This window comes from Equus asinus, chromosome 8 (assembly GCF_041296235.1).
Source record: "Equus asinus isolate D_3611 breed Donkey chromosome 8, EquAss-T2T_v2, whole genome shotgun sequence".
Lineage (NCBI taxonomy): Eukaryota > Metazoa > Chordata > Mammalia > Perissodactyla > Equidae > Equus > Equus asinus.
In genome coordinates, this window is record NC_091797.1 from 29,040,315 (window position 1) to 29,062,342 (window position 22,028).

Consider the following 22,028-nt stretch of genomic DNA (forward strand, 5'->3'; position numbering starts at 1 on the left):
TAGGCCTTATCACTGACCTGTTGAATCCAAATCCTAAGGTGCTTGATACATTTTTTACTGAATAAGTGAATGACTGGACCAGTAATCGCTTCAATTTATAGACACCTATGAGTGCTCGCTGGAAACAGTTAACTGTCCTCTGCTTTCATATTTCAAGAAGTACTTCAAGGTCAGGACTGAAGCTTCCTGGGGCTAAGAAGAGAACTGAAATTTGGAAGAGTGCCCCCAAACACCCTGCCTCAAATCTCTCAGGCTTCTCTTCAGCTCTGCACTCTACTCTCCAACTCTCTTCAACTCGTCTGCAGCAGCCCACTACACCCAGTGATTCTAACTGCTGTAATTCACACTTCTCTCCACCTCACTCAGGCTCTGCAGTCATGCTGTCTGCCTGCTGGCCCACTCTGGGAAGTTATCCCAAAGCGAAAGAGTGGAGAAGAGGGGGCATGGAAGACCAGTTCATAAGAACTTTTCCAATTCTCCTATCTCTTCCTCTTTAGAATGGGGATGATAAAACCTCCTCATGAAAGGCTGTGAACAGTTGATGAGATAATTTGTGTAAAGTACCTAATAAAATGTCTGGTAAATAGTAGTTTACCAGTAGTTTCCATCCCAGTAGATGGAAGTGTCAGATAAGTATTAAATCACTGATTCAGACAGCAGATGCTCTAGGAATGTGCTAAGATGGTGGCCACTAGCCACATGTGGCTATTTAAATTTAAATTAATTTAAAATTCAGTTTCTCAGTTGCACTAACCACAGGCCAAGTGCTCAATAGCCATACGTAGCTAATGGCTACCACAGTGGACAGCACAGATCTGGAATATTTCCTACCTCATAAGAAGTTCTGTGAGATGGTACTGCCTTAGGAGTTCTCAATAAGGGATACCCCTGGACCTGGGTGGACCAAAAAAACTTCCTGAGGAGTGAGATCAAGGTTGAATTTTGGAGGTTGGATAAGCATTATCAGAAGAGGAAAGAGAAAATTTCAAGTGTGGTTAAAGGCATGAAGAAAGGCAAGGCACTCAGAGGTCCAAGCCCTCCTTCTTGTCCCCATATTTACACATGCCCTCCATGGTGGGGAAAAATATTTCTTAACTAGTTCCAATCTCTGAATGGCCTAAGGCTTAGTTTTATATGTTCTTGTCTGGTCCCTGGAGGAGGAGGGACTGGATGATCACCCCCTCCTCTGTGGTAACCTTTGTGAGTTTTAGAGGCAGCATGAGTCACTGGACAATCCCAGTGACTAATAATCATCCTGTTCATCCTGCTTTGAGCTCTCCTCCTTCTCTCCCTCTCCATCCCTTCCCCAGAAGCCAGCAGGGCCACTTGGAAACTCACCTGGAAGCTCCTTCTCTCGAGCCATCTCAGGGGTATACATGCCCGTCTCTGAATTGGCTGGTGCTTCACTAGCATCTGCATCAGGCTATCTGGGCTCCCAGTTCTTTCCTTTGCCTCCAATTCAATGCTTACCAGTACTAGAGTGGACCCTGATGCTGACTGCAGCAAACTAAGACTTCCTGGCAGGGCCTTTACACCCTTCCATCATCTGGGCTTTTCCCACCATCTTACCCCTCTTCCTCGCTCACTAGGCTTATCCCTCTTCAGCAAAGGGTCTCTGCTCTGGAAAACTTTATCTCCTCCCTATTCCCTCTACAACACCTAACCGTTCTACTACCCCTTTTCAGACATTCACACACGTCTCATTCTTCACATTTGAGATGCAATCCTCTCGTTTCTCTTCTAGCCACACTATGCCCAGCTTCCCAAATCTGGCTCAAAATTGTCTTCCCAAAAGCTCTTCCTGGTAAGCTCTATTCCTGGTGATTCCTGGGTCTAGGGCCTCAGTTTGCCTCAGCTCAACTGCAGCTCTTTCTGAGTTGCTTTGCTAATGCTCTAAAGCCATCTCATATGGCATGTTCAGGTTTCCTCACTTGGCTGGTCACTCACTGAGGAAGGGACCCTTCAGCTATTTGGATGGAATCTTTTGAAGCGAAACAGACCTAAAACAGAGCTCTGAAACAGGGCCCCAAATTATATTCAGCATCTCCTCCCTTTGCCATTCATTCTTTCAGAGGTCTCTCCCTCCACATCTGCCCACCCACAATTTGTTCTTGCAGGGATCCCTTCTACACCCATGGGCACAGTCTCATCTTAGCTCGTTCTCTCAGGGTGCAGGTGTCTATTGCTGACCTCACAAATGAGTGGATGCTGTTGGGCATGGACTGGTTTAGACCTGGTTGCACACTGGGATTCCTTGGGGACCTTTTGAAAACTGTGAGTGTCCAGGCACTCTCCTAGACCAGCTGCATCCAGATCTCCAGGGTGAGGCTGGGCTGCTGTCTGTCTTCCCTTCCCAACTCAGGTAATGTGAATGGACTATTTGCCCAAGCTGGGAAGAGACCAGGGGCAGAAATGTGACTGAGTGTTTGAGAAAGGGAGTTCTGGACTGATACTGTGTCACTTCAAATGTCAGCTCCACCTGTTTCTGTGTGGTCCTGAGCCAGTCTCTGAATTTATCTGCTCCCTCCTCTGTAAATGGGAATAATAATAATAGCACCTCCTCATGGGGCTGCCAAGAGCATTCAAATGAGTGAATACTTATCAAGTACTTAGCATTGTAATGCAGCCGTATAGTAACTGCTCAATAAAGTTTCACTGTTTTTATTCCTTTTCTCCAGCTTCTTCCTCAGTATCCTTTCTGAACCCCTCTCTCCTCCCTGCTCCCCCTTATCAAAGTCCCATTTCAGGCCTGGTTTGGGGAAATGCAGCACCAGGGGAGCATGTGATGGTAAGGGAATTGTGGGGAGACACATCCCTGAAGGTACCTGATCCACTGCCTACTCTACTCATGCTGGGAACTGCCCAAGGAGGAGGGTGAGGTGGGTGAGAGGCCAGTTGGGAACCAAAAAGCTGCCCTCCACAGTCCTTTGTGAAGGCCATCCTTTAGTGCCCTTAGCCCCACCCCAGGCACTGGGCTAGATCAAAAGCTGAGTTGGGGGAGAGTGGCAGCTGCAGAGATAGCACAGATGAGGCAAGACCTTCCTGCCTCACCCTCTCCTGGCATGAATGCACAGGTCTGTAGCTGCAATAGCTTTTCCCAGTGCCATCTGACATTTCTTCTGGATTTGCTTCAGCGCCTAGCAGAGTGCTCCATAAACTCTGCTAAATGTAGGGAGGAAAGGTGGGATGGGGGTGGGGGATACGAGGGTTAGAGAGCAGACCAGAAAGGGGGGATTATTGTAACATAGGCAGTCCTAAGATTCCCTTCTGAGGATGGGGAAGTGTACCCCAAAAGGGAAGCAGGAGGACTCCCAAGGAAACACTTCTTCTACTTCAAAATTTTGCCCAGGTCCAGTTCAGGAATAACAACAAATGGAAATGAGCAGGACTGCAGGCTGCAGATAAGCAGACACCCCTAGGGTAGAGTCTAGCCCACCTTTACATTACCACAGTAGTTATCTTGCCTGTCACAGGGGATGGGCAAATTTGGTGGGCCCAATTTGGTGGGTCCAAAGCAGCCTGCCTGGTATCCCAATGTGTCCACAAGCATGTGACATCCTTCTTGCCCCAGCCAGGTTAACCTAGGATGTTTGTGTGCCTACCTCTATTTTCCTCTCCATAAATGCCTTCAAATCTCCTCCATCATTGAGGACCCGTTCAGATGCCACTAGTAGGAAGCTACCCGTGACTGTTCCAGCCTTCTCTGATCTGCTATCTACTCTTTCTCTTAAGTCCTAAGGCTTTTACAGTCAGGTTCTCTGATCGCCTGACCAATCACTATCTTGTGATGCCTTTTATATGCTACCTTGTACCATTATTTAATGTTTAATTTATGTGTATTATCTTCCTACTGAAGCTGTAAGCTCCCTGAGGCCATGGCTTCTCAATATTTGAAACCTATACATCAGCTGGAATAGAGTTAAGCATATTTATTCAACTATTGAACAAATAGATATTGAGCATTTGCAACATGCCAAGCACTGTGTTAGGTGCTGGGCATTCAGCAGTGAACAAGACAGACTAATATACTGAAGGCATTTAGTAAATATTTGTTAAACAGATGGGTGGATGGGTGGATAGATGGGTGGGTTGGTGGGTGAGTGGATGAGGTCCATATTTGTGGCATCCTCTCTGTTCTGTTACCACAGAGAAAAAGCCCACTTCTTTACTCTCCTATGACCCCACAACTGTTCTGGGTGGAGGGCAGTCCCAGGAAGTTTAGTCTTAAGTTAAGGGTAGGGAGACAGGAAACTCAGAGAAGGGAAGATACCTGCTTAAAGGCATCCATTTGGTGAAGCTGAGGCCAGAAGAAACTGGGACCGATAAATCTAGGATAGGATTCCTCAGGAATCCTATAGGATCCACAGCATCTCAGGGTTCTTAGATGTTATCTGAGGCTGCTCAGGCATCTCTTCAGAGCATCCTTGTCAGACAGATGCTCCCCAGCTTCGGTGCTAACTAACACCTGATGAAAGGGCGCCAGTGGCCACTTGAGACTAGCGTTCCATTGCTGCTCTTGGTCAGTTCCCTTATCCTTTCCTCAATGTTACCTCCCATATCTAAGTAACATCCAAAGTAGAACCAGCCCAGGCTTTGGCCATGACACTCTGACCTGCAGCATGTGCATGTGTACCTATGTTTGTGCACATCTGCTCTACCTCTAGATCAAAAGGGCAACTAGGGAAACTGGTGGAGCATGGCTTCCCAGCTCCAGCTTCTCAGGCTGTCTTCCCAATTTGGAACTGGACTGAGACTCTGTGACCTCAGCTGGAGCCTGGGCCCATCCTGAGCCTGGACAAAGCCAGGCAGGGGTGAGGGAGGCCTAGAGAGAGAGAGTCCAGGAGAGCACACAGATGACCCCAAGGGGAGGAGACAGAGCACTTTCTTCTTTTTAAAAAAGTACCCTTCACTGTTATACAAGCTTAGCCTGCTCAACTGAAGAGCCAGGAAAAGGAGTTGGTGCTTGGTGATTGCAGGGAGCAAGGCTGAATCTGAGAGCCTCATCACCCATCAGGGGGCCCTGATGAGTTTCTCTTTGAACTCCTACCTTATCCCTAATCCAGCTCCTTGCTCATTTGAATGTACCCCTAAATGGGCAAGAATTTTCTCCCTTTCAGTGTGGACTAAATCAACAACCCTGAGTCAGAGGCCTTTAGAGGATGGGTAGGGCCGTGGGGAGTGAGGGTGGGGAGGAAAGAACAGAACATTGGAGAGGGAGGAGCAGGGAGGCAGGCAGTGAGCAGAAGCAGGTTCTAGTTTCATGATTTCAGTCTTCTCTCTCCAAATTGATGGGAAAAAATAACAACGTAAACAACGATGATGTCAGATGATGTATAATTCCATTAAATGTGCAAAGTTCTTTCATGTGGTTTGTTTCATTTGATCCGCAAATGGTCCTGCCTGTCATTATATAGATGAGGAACAAGCTCAGAGAGAGTATCTCAGGGAAGAACAATCAGCTAGTGCAGAGCCAGGACCTAGGTCTTCTGACTCCCAGTCCAGTGCTCTCTCACTACACACTGTCTTCTATAAACACTTGAGGGAGGAATCCATGCCTTAGTCGTCGTTGTGCCTCCCCCCCACCCCAACTCAGCACTTAGTTCAGCATGAAGCAAACATCCACTACATAACCATGGGGGCCTGGAACTGACATTTGGATGTTCCTGGTAGGAAGTCAACAGTAGTCATGTGGATGCTCTGAGGCTTTGGGCATGCAGGCAGCAGGGAGGAGGGCAGGCTAAGTGGCAGGCAGGGAAGGAGGGTGGTGCACCATGGTGGGCACAGACCGAGTTGCAGTGAGGAAGGGGTGGACAGTGCGACATGGGGCAGGTGTCTCCTGCCCTTGGATTCACTATGCTGGGCCAAGCAGCTGGTTAGAAACAAAAACAAACACCAGGGATACAGGTTCCTGCTGTTAACAGCTTCAAACCGCCAGAGGAAAACTTCAAATAAATATAATTAGAAACTTGTAAAAACGTCCTCTCTGTAAACCTGCTCCCCAGGGTCCATCCTTTAAGCGCCCCTCTTTTCCTGCCGCCCCCCCCCCCATGCCCACATATCCTGATACTCCACCCTCACCCAAGGATTCCTTAGATCTATTTCCTTATTCTGGATCTTCCTTCCAGCCCAGCAGCTCCTGCCCAGGTCTTTTCTCAGCTTGTCACCATCAGTGACCAGATGCAGACAGCCCATGGCCTGGGGCTCTGAAATGCAAACCTCACAGCTCTCTAGGGCTATGGTTACAGCCACAGGGAAACCATGGGCAAGAATGAGGGTCACAGTACCCTAATTAGGCGTCACCATCCTGCCTGTGGGGCCAAATCACAGCATCCAATGGCAACTACAAAAGAGTGCCTTGGTCTGAAAAGAGGAGATGTCCCCACGGAAGGGAAACAGAATACAGAGGGCTAGTCTTGGAGTTGAGAATATATGGTGTGGGAGCAAGGACTGGGGCCCTGGGGCCTCGCCCAGACAGTATTCAGTTCCCAGAACACAAATGTTTCAGCTCCACTTCCCAACATTGTTGGATACACACACATTCACACACACAGAAACACATACTTGTTCTGCAGGGGCTGTTGCCAGGAGGAAAATACCCCACTTAAGGACACAGTAAGAACTATCAGGTACTTGAGGCCCCAGGATACTGGGGTAGAGGAAGAAAGGAAGAGTAGCCAAGTGACACAGACTTGGGCAGGGGGCAGTGGAGCAGGGCCCAGGGAGGAGAGGGCCTGAGATTCAGGTGAGAAGCCTGGGCAGGCCCCGCTGCAGGACTGAGGCTTGCTATAGTGTCTTTTGCCTTCAGCAGGAAGGATTTCGATGAGATGTGCAGAATCTGAGAGCTGAAAGGGACCCTATTGATACTCTAGTCCATTTTACAAGTGAGGAGGAGAATTTCAGTTATTTCCTCAGAGGCCTCAATCCTTAGGCTTGCATTTACCTAAAACCACTGGCACCATACTCCCCATCCCATGCCATTTGGGGCTGGCAGTATGTGGGCATGGGAGGAGGAGAGCAGCCAGTCTTGTGACAGAGGGGCCAGTGAGGAAGTGGGGAGGGTCCATGTCCCCTCTTAGCCCAGGCGACTAGCTCCTCTACCCCTCAAACATCTTTGGGTTGGTGGTTGTATCACTTTTCCCCCAAGGACCAGCAGTCCCTCTGTTTCCAGACTTCTGTCTTATAACTCAGCCTGAAGAAGCTGTCCCCAGGTCTGGGCCTCTTGTGGGCACTGCCAGCCTCAGAGCAGCTCTGTAGTTTCCAGCCCTGACAGGCACTCTTTCTTATAAGTGGTCATGTGCTAGGGGTACAGGACGTCAAAGGAGGCCCACACCCTGACTCTCGGGGACCAGAGCTGGGGCAAGGACTGGGGTGAGTTCAGGCAGCCAGCTCCTCCACCTCCATCTTCTCAAGAGGGTCTGAAGCCATCCATTCCCTTCCCCCACCCTCAGTTCAAGGCACTGGACCAAGCCATTCCACTTCTTTACTTCTCCAATGAAAACAAAACGCACATTGCCCCGCTTCCTTTTTCCTCTCACCGGAGCACTGCACACACACACACACACCCTGAGTCATGCACACGCACGCTCACATGCCCCAGTGAATGCACACCTCGTATTCTCAAACTCACACCCAGGGCCGGCTCCTTTTACAACAGGTCCCAGCCACTCACATCTCAAACCGGTTCTCATGCTCTCAGATTCCTGCAGGTTTCAGAAAACAATCTCATTTAGAGGTTGCTGATAACTTTCTTCTTTCTCTGCCTGTAGTAATTCTGGCCTCCATGTCTTCTAGTCCCCTCTCTCTCATTCCACCCTGCAGAGACTCAAGGAGATGAGGGGTAAGAAGTGGAAAAGTTCTGCCCCAGTCCCAGGCTTTCCCCACTCCCTGGGGGGACATGTCACTGAGAGAAGAGAGGTCAAAGGGATTCCTGAGGAATTTCTAAGCAAGCAGTCCACCCCCCTTCTCTACGCTTCTGGAAAAATGAGGGGGGGGGTGCTTAGAGGGAATTGATTGAAGATCAGGCTCCAAAGAGTGGGGACTGACTCTCTCTCTGTCTCTCCCCAGTGTGGCCTGGATGGGGCATGGGCAATAGCCAGCTGCCCACGGGGCCACCCTCACCCGCTGACACGGTTATGGTTTTCATTTCATATTTTGGAGGGAGGGGCTAGGAGGAACAGTCCCCTCACTGTAAGAGCTGGCCACAGGAGCCCAGGGAAGCGGGGAGGAGAGGAAACAGCCACATTAAAGAGGAAGAGAGGGGTGGGGAAAAGAAAGAGAGAGACACACATACACCCAGACAGAGACCCGGAGAGACGCACCGAGACAGAGGGACACTGTTTGCCGCTAGATGAACGCGCTCAGTTCCAGGGATGGTGGTACTTGGAAACTCTAAATACATGACTTTATCAAAATTCTATCCCTAATGAGGAGAGAAAACAACCAGGTAAACTAAACGGCCAGGCTGGCTCTCCCTGAGCTTGCCCTGGGGACAAATTTTCCCCGGGAGGCCAGGAGACCTTTCCATTCAGCTGTAACCTGAGCCCTACACAAGGATTAGGTCTTTTTAACCACTGCTGCACCGACCCCACTCCCCCCCCCCCCAGAAGAGCAAAGCAAATTAATGCTTTTAAGTTAACAATTATCTTGGTTATCCAGTCTGTCTACTTTAAAATACACAGGCACTTGAAAAACACTCAAAACCATGTACCCTCATGCTCACTCCCAGTCACACAACCTTACCCACCCACTCATCCACATGCAGTTCTCAAAGACACTAAAACATCTGTATTCATGCTTAACAACTAAGTAACAATAGACACAGACACCCAGCTATGTCATCTGTGGTTGACCGTGGTGAACCACCACGCACACTTGCACACACATGCACACACTCACCTGCACACTATAGGCTCCCTTCCTTGTCCCTCCCCTCCTCCCCATTCCATACCACTTTGGTTCATCCCTGGGGAATCTCTGGAGAAAAGGGACAGAGACTCAGATATCCCCAAAGGTATAGTAACTCTGTGCAAGATACTTGCCAAGAGTATTTGTATTTTAAAGACCTGCTAGTGCTTCCTTTAGAAGCATGTGGCATTAGAGGCGCACTTTCTGGCACTGGTGACAACTAGGGAGATGTTTGGGAGCAAGGGATGTCCACGGCATTCTGTCTATGGGGACGGCTGCCCTGCCTGGTCAGGACTTGTCCTTCCTGATTGGCCTGCAGATTTAGGTCCAGAGACATCCCTCTAACCCAGCAAACTTGTTGTTAGGTGATCTCCAGCAGACCAGGTTGATAAGTTTCCTGAATAGCAGGTCAAAGATAGCTGAACTGACAGGCTTCAATCCTATGCCTGGCAAGACTCAGGGATCAGAAGCAAGGAAGATGCAAAGCTAACTGCAGCCCAATCAGAGCAAGTGTGGCCCGAATATGAGATAGCCAGTGAACAAAACTGTTAGTCTGTAAGTTCCTTGAGGGCAGGGGCCTCCACTCTGGCTGCATCCCCCTCCCCCCCACAGCACCCAGCAGGGTGGCTGATGAAAGAAGGAGCCCTGGAGTACCCTGGAGGGATTCTGAGTCCTTCTGTCCCTGAACCATGGGCTGATCTCCCAGGCTTGAAAGCCTTGGCTTGATGGCACCTGTCCCTTCAAGGTGTCTCCATCTGTCCTGGGAACCCCCTTGAATATACTACTTGCTCCCCCTAGTCTCACTAGGCCACTACAGACACTGGCTCCAACTTGAAAGAGGCCCTTATCTTGTCTCTAGATTACTGCATGAAATCTGTTCCTTCCTTCAGACTAAACTCCCTAGCTAATTCCATGTTATGAGTAAGTCAGCACGCACTACAAAAGCTAGCTTTGTTTATGAAAACACAAGCAAATCCACAGTGGGAGAGGGGCTGCTCCCAGGCTGGGGGTGGGAGTGGGCTGTCTGGAACTAGGACTGGAGAAGAGACAGTTTGGGGTTGGAAGGGGGAGGGCTGGGGTCTAGTATTTGACAGCTGAGGGTCTCTAGTGTTTAGATTGTGTTAAAGGACAGGTTGGAGGAAGAAGCGGGTGGTTGAAGAGGCAGTGTTTTGGGAGAAGAAGATGGCATTGATATAGCACCTTTCTTTTAACAGAGTGGGAGCCCATCCAGTATACAGAGCAGCTTAACAGCCAAGTGCTCAGGCTCTGGGATACAGCGACCTGACTGCCAGAGACTCAGGCTTCCCCAACTCCCAAGTTCAACTTTCCCTTCTAGTCCAGCCACCTCCACATCCCAGCTTAGCTTCAGGAGCAAAGGGACAATAGGCAGAATCATATCCTCCTGGGCAAAGCCTTGCCAGGAGGAGTTTTTTCTCCATATAAATCTCTTCCTGGGTGAGGACACCATGGGGGAAGGGTGTAGCAAGAGGTCAAGGGGGAGGGGAGGCTGTCCCCAAGAGCACTGTAGCCCACCAGCCTGGTTTCTGCCAGCACAGCCTTGGGACTGGCCAGGCAATAAGGCCTGGGGTCAGGGATGGGGGCAGGAGGGCCTCCCTGTCTCTCTCTCTTTAATTCCTAGAGGAATCTGTCAGAGTTCTCCGGCCTGGAATTTTACTTTGTTATTTTAATGCAATTCTGACCTGGATTTAAATGGAATTGGAAACCCGAGGCCTTAATAAATAAATATTATGATAAGAAATGAAAGCCATGCAAGAGGAAAGAGATTTCCCTCCAAAGAGGCAGAAACGCAACATTCTTGCTGGGAGCCAAAGTTGCAGAAGTTTTCTTCTCTTCTTCAGCCCCCTACCATCCAGTGAGAGCCGAGTTGGTTTATACATAGATCCTATTTTTCTACTGATAAGACAACTTCCAAATTTCTGTCCAACTTTGCGGGAAGGTTGGGGGTGAGGGGAAGACATACATAGCACGCCTGAAAAGTTTTCATTCTCTCAGTCTCTCCAGGCCAGAACTTAAGTTTCTGGCAATGTTTGAGAGAAGATTCTCTCCCATACTTTTGGAGGGCAAGAAGTCTTTCGAAGATGCTGGGGTGGCAGTAAAGTCGGGCAGGATTCTGAGGAGCGTGGTCACTTCTGGCCAGGGCGCCCCCCCCCCCAAACTTCTCACTCATCCGTGCCGCCCCTAGTTCCTCTAGCCCTTGGCCCGGGGCGCAGCGCCCACAGGTCCGGTCCCCAGCCAGAAGTGCGGGTGCCCGGTCCTGACAGCAGCACGCTTCCCAGCACCTGCCCTAACCCCTCGGAAATCGCGCCCCCGCCCTCGGGCCCCGCAGCCCCGGCAGCCCCGCGGCCCCGCGCCCCTCCCTCCTTACCTTGCGCGGCTTTGCTGTGCTGGGCGGCGCGGGCGTGGACCAGCAAGATGAGCAGACAGAGCCCGGGCACGCGCCCCGAGCCCATGGCTGGTGGTACCGGCGGCCGGGGCCGGTTTCGCAGTCCCGGGAGGGCGGAAGCGGGCCGGGCCCCCGGGCACTAGAGGCAGGAGGGGAGGGGGCGTCCCACCCGGGCCCGGCCGGAGGCTGCGGGCGCTGGGCACGGACCGCGGCGCCCTCGGCGGGAGGCTCCAGATGCTGCCGGCTTCTCCCGGCCCGACGCCGGGGAGAGCGAGGCGAAGAGCACGACTAGGCTGGGGGCGCCCGGCGCCGCTGACGGAGGGGAACCCCCGCCCTCTCCAAGCCGGGCTCTGCTAGCGGCGGCGGCGGGGCTGCTCCGTATAATCCCACCCAATTCTCAGCTTCGCCCGGAGAGAGCTACAGCGGAGAGCGCGCAGAGCCCGAGCGAGGGACCTGAGAAAGGGGAGGGGAAACGCAGCGCCAGAAACACGCCCTTTCTGCCTCCCTTTCTTCCTCTCGCTCTTTCTCGGTCTCTCAAGCTCCGTCGCTTTTTCTTCGTCTTTCTCCTCCTCCTCCTCTTTCTCCTCCTCTCTTCGCTCCTTTTCGTTTTCTTCCTCCTCCCCCTCCTCCTCCTCCTCCACCACCTCCTTTTTCGTGCCCTTTTTTCTTTCAAATGGGGCCTCGGCGCGGCGGCCGCTCCCCCTGCGCGCCCGGGCGCGGCGGCCCCCTCCCCAGGCTGCCGGGCCGCTGCCTGCAGGAATTTACAATCCCGCGCTGGGGGAGCGGGCCCAGTCTCCATGGAGACGGCTTCCCCGGGAGCAGGGAGGTCAGGCGCAGACCGCGCACAATCAATGGATCAATGCAAGCCCCGCTCGGCTCCAGACCAAACAGCACCGGGCTGCGGCTCGTCCTCTCTCGCCACGGAAAGAGTAGGGGAGCTAGGGTGCACCCCCGCCCTCGCACGCGATGAGGGCCGTTCGACGCAGGTTTGCACGCACACCTCCACGAGGAGACAAAGAGAGTGCAGGGTGTCGGGGAGGCTGGGGCGGACGGGATCGCGCTGGCACTCAGACATGCCTGCCAACACAGCCTGACATGCGGGACACAGCCACATAGGACCTCGAAAAACTGAGAGCGGCTCCAACAACGGGCGGAGTAATGTCCTCCCAACTCTTAATTCCACCACACCCCAGCCTCTGGACTCAATCTCCATTCCTAGTGCTGAGCCCACTTTAATTGAGGACCAAGAAAAAAGTAGCCTTCCCCTAGCTAGAACTGCCGGCTCCAGGGCAGACTCCTCTGCAATTAAGGCCTCGGAGGTAGCCCACTGAGCCACCCTACCCGTGTAGAACTGGGCTCACGTGAAAAACGCTCTCATGAGCTCAGCACAGGGGCAAAAATTAACCACAGAAACGTGCCTATGTGTGTAAACACAAAAGAGATGCATAACACACTTCTCCAAACCTGCCCTTGCAGCTTCAAGAGGTGGTCCTGGCCGGTCCATTCTTAAGCCTTCATCCCTCCAACTGCAGGGGCAGCAGAGGAAAGATAAATGATATTTTTTTTAAATAGGGGCACAGTGTGCCGACGGAGTAGTGTCCCTGAACCTGAGGCATTTACCAGCTGTGTGCCTTCTGTCCTTCCCTCCTAGGGGAATGAGGAAAGACCTCTGGAAAGGGCAGTATGGGGCTTTGGTCCGACTGAGGCCATGCCAGGTTCCAGAGAGTTACTTATGCTTCATTGCCAGTTTTCTGCAGGGAAGAGACCCAGACTAACATCGCAGAGCCCTCAGAGAACCCAGGAGGAAGAGACAATGACCAGAAACTCTCTGAAAATAACTCAGTTCATAGGCCTTTCACACTGGCAGCCCACATCAGCTGGGGTGGCAGGTGGACTTTGTCAGAGGCCTCCGTAGCCCCCAGGGATACGAACTGAACTTCTTCCCTAGGGATTGGGTGGAAAAGTAGGAGGATGGAGACAGAGCCAGGGATTTGGGCTTCTTGTCCCAGCTATATCCTGGGATGAAGATTACTTTTGGGCAAGTCATATCTCAACTGGGTTCAGTGTCCTCACCTAGGAAAAAGAGAGTGGGTTAGCTCAGTAGGGAAAGGAGACAATGCCCTTAGGAAACCTGGGGGAGGAGCACTTGAGAGCTCCTGCCTGGGATGAAAGATGATGGTTGGGATGGGACCACGTAGATCATAGGAATGGTGTGGAGGCCACAAAAAGTTTGGGTCAGATGATCTCAGAAGTCCCTTTCAGCCCTTGTCACTCTAGGACTCCCTCCCTCCTTCATTCCATTGGCAAACTCCTCCCCTTGAAGCAGCTTTGCTTACTGCCACCAATTATGTGTAGGACTGGAGGACAAGTGCAAACTTGCCATCCTCTCTGCCCCAAACAAGAGAGTGGTTTTCAAAAAAAGAGAAAGAATTGGAGGTTGCCAGACAGTGCCTGATCCACATGGGGGCACAGGGAGAGAGCTGAGGAGCCCCCAGTGCAGTGAAGGGAGATTGCACTGTGTCCTGCTTTGTCTGCCTTGCTTTGGACACTGGTGTGAGCTCCTCTGGGTCCCTAGGGAGGAGGGCGCCAGCCCACCCTCTAAATCATAGGCAAGGTGGGCATAGAGGATTCTGTAGGGGCAGAGTAATAGGTTATCTCAGACCTTCTCTCCAGTTCAGTGGATTTCCTGGTCCTCTGGGTGTGGCCATTGCCCAGGTGTTGGGGGAGGGAGGCTTGAGTGGGTTGCCCCACCATAGCTGCTATGTCTCTGGGAGGCTCATTGTCTTTTACTTTAGTTTCCTCTTTCTTCTCACTTTGCCAGCCTTTCCTCTGTTCATTTCCTCTGATCTTCTAGGAACAGATGAGCTTCCTCCACATCTGGGCAGAACAGACAGTTATGCCCTGCTCCCCACCATCAAATCTGGTTCCAGGCCACCCCTCAGCCCTTCAAGGAACAGAAGCAGGGCTTATATCATTGGGCCACTGTGAATTGGGGTGCTGGTCACATTGCCGTATGCCCTGTCCACTTTGCAGGGACTCACAGCTGGACTCAGGAAGATGACAAGGAAGGAATGACGAGATGGCAAGTAGTACTGCAAAAGCAGCAGTGTATGCCGTACCCTCACTGGCAGGGGGAAAGTGTCCCCCGGTTCGCTGGGCTTCCTATACTCACCTCTCAGGCTGCAGTTTGCTTTTGGGCTTCACTTTCCTTCAGGGATGCTTCTAACATTCATTTTGTTCTAATTTATCCTGCAAACGTCTCGAGAGAGGACTGGGTTGGAGGGGCCATAGCTGATATATATCGGTTCTGATGCTGCTTAGGGACACCTCTGCCAGGGCTCCACCACACTCAGGGACTCCCCCTCATCTGCCAAGTCTCTTTCCATGAGCCTTTGCTTTTTCTTTCTGCTTCTCAGCTTCCCCATCTTTAAAACGAGTCCAGTGACCCTACTTTGACAGACAGTATGGTCTAGTGGAGAACTTGTACATGTTGAAACTAGACTACCCCAAGGTCAATGTCAGGCCCTACTATTTACCAGCCATCTATCTATTCTTGATGAGTTATTTCATTTTTCTGAGCCCCAGCGTCCTCATCTATAAAATGGGTATGGTCATATGACCTCAAAGGTGAGGCATACATCACTGTCTAACTACATGGACCCTAGAGTAAAATAAACCTGCAGTTCACATCTCAGCTCTCCTACTTTCTAGCTGTGTGACTTCAGGTAAGTTACTCAATCTCAGTGAGCTTCAGTTTCTCTTCTGACAAAGGGAATAAAAACACTTACCTCATAGGGTTACGGTGTTAATTAAGTGAGATAATGAATAGAAATCCCCTGGCACATAGTAGGTATTCAGTAGATGGTGGCTATTGTTGTTATTTCTACTACTTCTCAGGAGGAACAGAGGCCACAGTGTGTGATAGTAAAGGTATGATAGTGCTTGGGAAGAAGCAGCCTCGTCCCAGGCCAGACTTTGATGCCGCTATGTGTGAGCACAGCTGACCCCCAATAGGTTCCTCTCTGTCACACATTCCTACTGAGAGGGTTGCAAAAATGCCATGCATTCCAGCACACTGCTCTTGTCAGCAGCAGTTCCAAGAAGGAAACTCACCTGCCAGGTATCCGGAATCACTCTTTCCCTGCCACCTTGCAGTTCTACCTTGCCTTAAGAAGGCACAGACACTCTGAGACTCAAATTAAAGCTCATAGCTACCATTTACTGAGTGCTTTCTGTGTGCCAGGCACTGTACCAGGCACTCCAGCACAAGCCTATCAGGCAAGAATTGTCATCCCATTTTGTTGATGGGAAAACTGAGGCTCAGGTGGGTCAACCTACCCAGATGACTAAGAAGGGACAAAGCCAGGACTTGGGCCCAGGCCTGATTGTATACCTCCTTCATTCCCTACACTGCCTCCTCTGAATCCACAGAGACCTGACACATTCTTGTCGCTGTCACAATTTAATCATGTGGGGTAGGGTGAGGGCCACAGACTAGCCCCTTCACACACAAGAAGTAGTAGGGCAGTGCCCTTGGTCTGGAGGATCATACAGGAGTAGAACTTTAGAAGACTTTAACCATCATCTTTGATGGTCAGAGGTCACATGACTTGTCCAAGGTCACACAACTTATTTAAGAGGCAAAACTAGAAGCAGAATCCATGTCCCCCCCTGACTTCTGACTCCTGGATCAGTGCTCCTTAGCCAGTGCCCTCCGAGCTGCCAGTTTCCTCTCTTCCTCTTCCTGATGATTTGATTAGTCACCAATCCTTCCATCAAGTGGCATATGCTACTTATCTCACACCCTTCCCCCAACAAACACTGTCCTAGGCCCTCTAGGGTATACAAAAGGCATAAAAAATGTGATCCCTGCTTGAAGAGCTATATCAACACTAGTGTATGGTTCCAGACCCTTCTGTGTCACAAGGCAAATCCCCCAGATGCCCTGAGTCTTACTAGGAAAGTGAGATTTGTATATGCGAAACAGGATATTTGAATGCAACATCAAGCAATCCAGACAGAAAGTGCCATACAAAGTCAGAGGAAATACAAGTCTATCATCCAAGAAGACTTCATGGATGAGGAGGGACTTGAGGTGAATCTTGATGACACTCACACAGAAGGAAATAGATGGACTAGGTAGAAATATAAACAAAAATCAGCAATTGGTAGATGGAGAGAGAAAAAAGAGAATAGTCAGAACAACAACAAAAGAAATAGAAGCAAGGGGGGGGTCATGCTGGGTCAGTGGACAGGTTGATCCTGGTGGGTCCTTGTTTCCCACCTGTCCAGGATGGCTCAGGAGCCATTTGGCCATATAGACAGAGAATTGGAAGTGATGCTCTCTCAAAGTCTGTTCCAGCCTTAGGATTCTAGGAGTAACTTGCTCCAAGGCCTTTAGTCTTGCCTTTACAGAGAGGTCCACTGGCAGCCCTGCCAGGACTTGGGAGACGTGTAACTTGGTCCAAGCTGCCCACACCTGTTTCAGCCTCTCCTCTGGCAGCTTGGGTGACCTCCTTGGCTCATCCTTGGCCCCTGATCCCAGTGTCCTCCCAGCCCTTCCTCTCTGCCCACTCCCACTCCTGAATCACTTTGCCACCTGCTTCCTCCCCACCTGCTGCTCCCTGGCTGCTTCCATGAAGGAAACAAAAATCTCTAACCTGCCAGTTGGCATTAACACTGATGTGTGGTTCCAGACCCCTGCACATCACAAGGCCTGTCTCCAAACTGCCCTGAGCTTGTGCCCTGTCCCCTCCACACAGCTGCTCTTCCAAACTTTGGTTTCCCCTCTGCCAACCTCCGCCACCTTAATTCTCCAATCAACACCTTCAATGCCTATTTCATTGAGAAGCCAGAAGCCATCTGGTGTGAACTTCCTATCCCCTGCCCCCCTCCTTCCACTGCTGGAAGAGGGGTCCCTCATTTTGGCCAAGGCCAATCCCACATACACGTGCAAGGATCCCATCCCCTCTCACCCCTACAGGAAGCTGGCACTGTCAGTTATCCCCTTCATTTTCTGAATCTCTCACCTCAGCTACTCCTCCTATAAACACTGTATAACCTGCAACATCCTACAGCAGAAACAACAAACTTCCCCAGACCCTGCTGCCTCTTGTCCATCCAGGCTTCTGAACTTCTAGAAGTATGCCTGCCCTCGTCTCCACTTCACTGCTTCCCTTCACCCCTCACCCTAGTGCCGTCTGGCCCAGCCCCCCTCTGACATCCCTCCACTAGGTCTCCAGTGACTTCCATATCTCCATATCCAGGGCTGCCTGCCAGTCATCTAGCCCCACCTCTCTGCATCATCAGAAGCCTCTGAACCTTTTCCTTCCCCTTCTTGCAGCCCTTTAGTCCCCCGATCTCCTGCTGGCCACTCTCCCTCCACTGGCTTCTTAAGTGCTTCTAACTTGGCTCTTCTCACTTCTTACACTACGTGACCTCCTTAGGGACTCTCATCCAGGAACAGCAAGGGTGTTGGAAAGAATACTGGCTTTGTGGTCAGACAGTTCTAAATTTAAATGCAGCCCCATCAATGAGTGAGCTTGAGCAAATTTCTTCACCTCTCTGAGCTTCAGCTTCCTCCTCTAGAAAATGGGGAGGATACAGTTCTGACCTGGGAGGTCAGTGGGTTACTGCTGATAAGTTGTATGGAAGGTCCAGCTCAAAGTAGGTGAACAGTTTGCCCCACGTGGTGAGGGATTATGGCTCCAACTTCCACCAATGTGCTGATGACTCCCAAATCTACATCTCTAGTCCCATTTTTCTTCTAGCTCTAATTCTAGATGTATGATTTTCAGATCTCCATCTCTAGTCAGTCAGCCAGCCCTGGTGGTCTAGTGGTTAAGGTTCAGCGCTCTCACTGCCACGGCCAGAGTTCATTTCCTGGTCAGGGAACCACACCACCTGTCTGCTGGTTGTCATGCTGTGGTGGCTGTGTGTTGCTGTGATGCTGAAAGCTATGCCACCAGTATTTCAAATACCAGCAGGGTCCCCTATGGCGGACAGGTTTCAGAGGAGCTTCCAGACTAAGACAGACTAGGAAGAAGGAACTGACCACCCACTTCTGAAAAAATTGGCCATGAAAACCCTATGAATATCAGTGGAACATTGTCTGATATAGTGCCAGAAGGGGAGAGGATGGCACAAAAAGACCAGGCAGGGTTCCCCTTTACTGTACCCAAGGTCGCTAGGAGTCGGATCAACTCGATGGCACTAACAGCAAACCTCTAGCTCTCTTCTCTCTTTTCTATCTAGTCCTATATTTCTGCCTGCTTATAGGTATCTCTGTGGTATTTTTCAAAACCTCAAGCTCAACCAACCCTCCACCAAACTCATTGTTCTTCTCAACACTCTCCCCAGACCTGTCCTCTTCCTGTCATCTCCATCTTGGGGTTAATGACCCCATAACCCACTCAGCGGCCCTGGCTGGATTTCTCAGAGTCTGTAAGGACTCTTTCCTCCTCCCCCATCTAACAAACCACCAGATCCTGAGGGTGAAACTTTTGAAATCTCCTTCAAATTCATTTCTCCTCTCTACCTCTGTTGCTGCTGTCTCAGCGCAGACGCTCATTGTGTCTCCTGTGGACCATTGCCTGACCGGGATGAGTTCCAACTCCTTACCATGGCATATCTGGCCCTCTGTGCCAGTCCTGAGCTGTTCTCTCCAACGACATTTCATGTTTCTCTTCTAATCTCATCATCACTACACCCAAGCCACACCATGCCTGGCACAGACCATGTTCTTGCCAGCTGGAAAACCACCACCACCCCTCAAGATCCAGCTTAAATGTATCTCATTTATGAAGTCTTTTTACTGCTTGCAGTTTGGTGGTCCTGATGGCCCTGGCCATGCTGTGCTGTAACGGTCTGTTTCCCTTCACTAGTCTGTCAGACCTTTGAAGGCAAGACCCGTATTGGTCACCACTGTATCCCCAGCCCCAAGCATATGCCTGGCACATAGATGTGCTCAATGAATGTTTGTTGAATGAATGAAGGAATGGTGAGCTCATGGGAATCCCAAAGAGAGGAAGAGCATCCCCTGGCCTGTCTCGCTGCCCCCCACCAGCCTGAGAATACTTCAGGTTGCCTGAAAGACTGGTGGCAGCAGAGGGCGTTAAATGGAGGAGCAGTGTGGACACCAAACTGAAGAAAAACCACAGAGATGCAGGGGGGCTACAAGGGGACGTTGGCCAGAGACTCTCAGATTCCAGAAGAGAAAGATGCAGAGCTGGAACCTTCTAAGCCAGAGCTCAGGATCTCCCCAAAGGTTTGGAGAACTGCCCATGGCAGCCTGATTGAAGCAGCCAGAGGCAGGAGACCAGGGAGAGAAGCAGTGACCAGAGGCGTGGGGCCAAAGTGGATGGGGTGGGGTCCACAGGCAGCTACGATCTGAACCTTGGGGAAGCGGACTCGGGAGGCAGAACCCTCACCATCTCCACTCCTTCATTGAAGATCTTTCCTATCAATACTTAAAATCCCATCATTAGAGGATCATTCCTTCGAGCTAAACCTTGTCTTCCTCAGGTCTGAAACACAACTATCCCTGTGAGAGAGGGTGACAGGATTAGGCCTTTGCCTGTTAAAGCTTTAGTTATCAGTTGAAGGCTTAATCAAGGTGTGGCAGAGGGAGGGCTCTAGGGACACTAATGAACTTCCTAACTTTGCTGAGAGCTATTCAACTTTGCTCCTTCTGCCATTTCCTTGTGGCTCTCCTCCCCCAGATTCCCACTGGGTTCCTTTCCCAGAGGAAGAGAGGGAGAGACAGGAGGACCTCTCCATCCAACAGTATAATTCCTATGGGTATCCTGGGTTAGAGAAAGGATGGGTGGAGGTATTGGGGCACAGTTCAGAGTATTCATGAACCAATTCATAAAGTGAATTGCTGTAAAACAAAACTCAGTTCCCCAATAGCTTCTATTATATTTTCCAAGAAGTGCTCCCTATGAATTCCCAAAGGGCTCAGAGGCTCTCCCATGAGAGTCCTTTTAGAAGAGAAAGCCTGCAGCAAGGAAGGGCTCAGAATGTTTGCCAGCCGCGTGCTTATGCTAAGTGTTGATATCCTTACAAAAGTTTGCCTCGCTTGTTTGGCAAGAGGCTCTCCCTTCTTCATGCCACCTCTTCTCCTCTGTCTTAGGTGGAAAGCTGTTTTAGGCATAATACAGAGCTGGTTTGGCAAAGCTAAGGGGCATCACAGCCAGGCTGGGTTTCCTTGGTGTCCCATTCTGGTCCTACAAAAATCAATCTGTGAGAGGCTGCAGCACACTGGAGGAGGACAAGCCCTGACTCTGACTCAGGGATGCTGCTACCCTTGATCAGCCTAAGGGCTACTGAGGAGAGAGAGAAACTCATTCTGCTCCTCTTCTGCCCTCACTGGCCCCTCAGGCCTTGGTCCAGTCCTGCTGGGGATTGAGAAATTCCGTTGCTTCTCTTTGGCAGACCCAAGCTGTAATGCTTCCCTTCACCAGTAGGTGCCGCTGTCCAACATACCATCCTCCAGCCCTTTGTGAACTTCTGAAATCAGGCCTGGGGGAGCCTACTTAAGGAACACAGTGCCTCAAACACATTTGCAAGTGAAACTATTATAAATGACAAACACCCACACCGATGAAGTTAAGATGTGTGTGTGTTTCTTTATGACCATAGATTCAATTTTTAATGTTTGACATTCATTGTGCACTCACTATGTGCCAGGAACTTAAAGGATATGGAGATTCAAAGATGACATGATTCCTCCTTCCAAGTTCATAATCAGATAGGAGAGCGAAATTTGCACTTAAATAATTAGAATATAAGGCAGAACATGGTAAATGCCGGAATATAAAGGTGCCAACATAAAATTCTAATCAGTGCATAAAGGAGACAGATTAATTCCAGCTGGAAGCTTGGGGATGCCTCAGAGGAGGAGAGGGTTTAAAGATGACCTCAAAAAATACATAGGATTCTCATACATGGAGTTGGGTGAAGAGGGCAGGGGCATTCCGGGTGGTGGAAATGAGATAAGCAAGGACTTGCGGGGAGGAATGTCTATAGGGAATTAACAATGTGGATCAACTAGAGACAGATGTTTAAGGGGGCCTGGAGGAAGATGTAAAAGGTGGGATGGGCCAGACAATGAAGAGTCTGTTTCCATCTAACGCTAAGGGGTTGACGTTGTTGCATAGGCTGTGGGAGCCCTGATGACTTCAAAGCAAGGCAGCAGCATAGCCAGTTCATGTCATGAATCGGCATTATACACTCTGGGCTTTGTGTACTCTGCTGGATTTCTTCACTATTTAGCAAATTTATTTCATCATGGATGCAGGAAGACAACAGAGAGGAGAAGGGGGGAAATGGGATACAAAAAAGGGAAAGGTAGGGAAATAATGGATAGAAGGAAAAGAAAGATGGGGAAGGAAGAGAGGGAGAAAGTGCGAGAGGCAGCAGGGGGAGAGGCAAGGCAGACAGTGCACTGGGAGGAGGCTCTGCTCCAGGGCTGTACCCAGGGAGCTGTTTGGGCTTCTCCAGGCCAGCGGCTTCTGGCTCCAGGCCCTGGCCGACCACAGAGGACAATGTGAGGCGGGTTTGTTTGGTGATGTGTTTTCTGCTGGCTCTGTTTGTTTGTTTTCTGTTTTTCTGGCAGTGGACACGTCTGGGGTAGAGAAGAAGGAGCAGGTCAGGGGCGTGACTGGCATTGACAGTGGTCCCTGGGCCAAGCTCTGGGCTGGTGGGATCCTTTAGTGGG

The 22,028-nt window shown here is 50.6% G+C and overlaps 2 protein-coding genes across 6 annotated transcripts in view; one reads left to right on the top strand and one right to left on the bottom strand.

Moving 5' to 3' along the window:
* SCUBE3 (signal peptide, CUB domain and EGF like domain containing 3) overlaps nt 1–11,836 on the bottom strand; it is a 34,975-nt gene extending 23,139 nt beyond the window's left edge. For all 3 annotated transcript variants that reach the window (XM_014846256.3, XM_014846255.3, XM_044776504.2), the window contains exon 1: nt 11,291–11,836. In XM_014846256.3, coding sequence (XP_014701742.1) covers nt 11,291–11,375 — 85 coding nt within the window. In that variant the 5' untranslated portion in view covers nt 11,376–11,836. The remainder of the gene's footprint in view (nt 1–11,290) is intronic.
* TCP11 (t-complex 11) overlaps nt 1–22,028 on the top strand; it is a 132,656-nt gene that overhangs the window by 30,866 nt on the left and 79,762 nt on the right. The gene's annotated exons all lie outside the window — the stretch shown is intronic.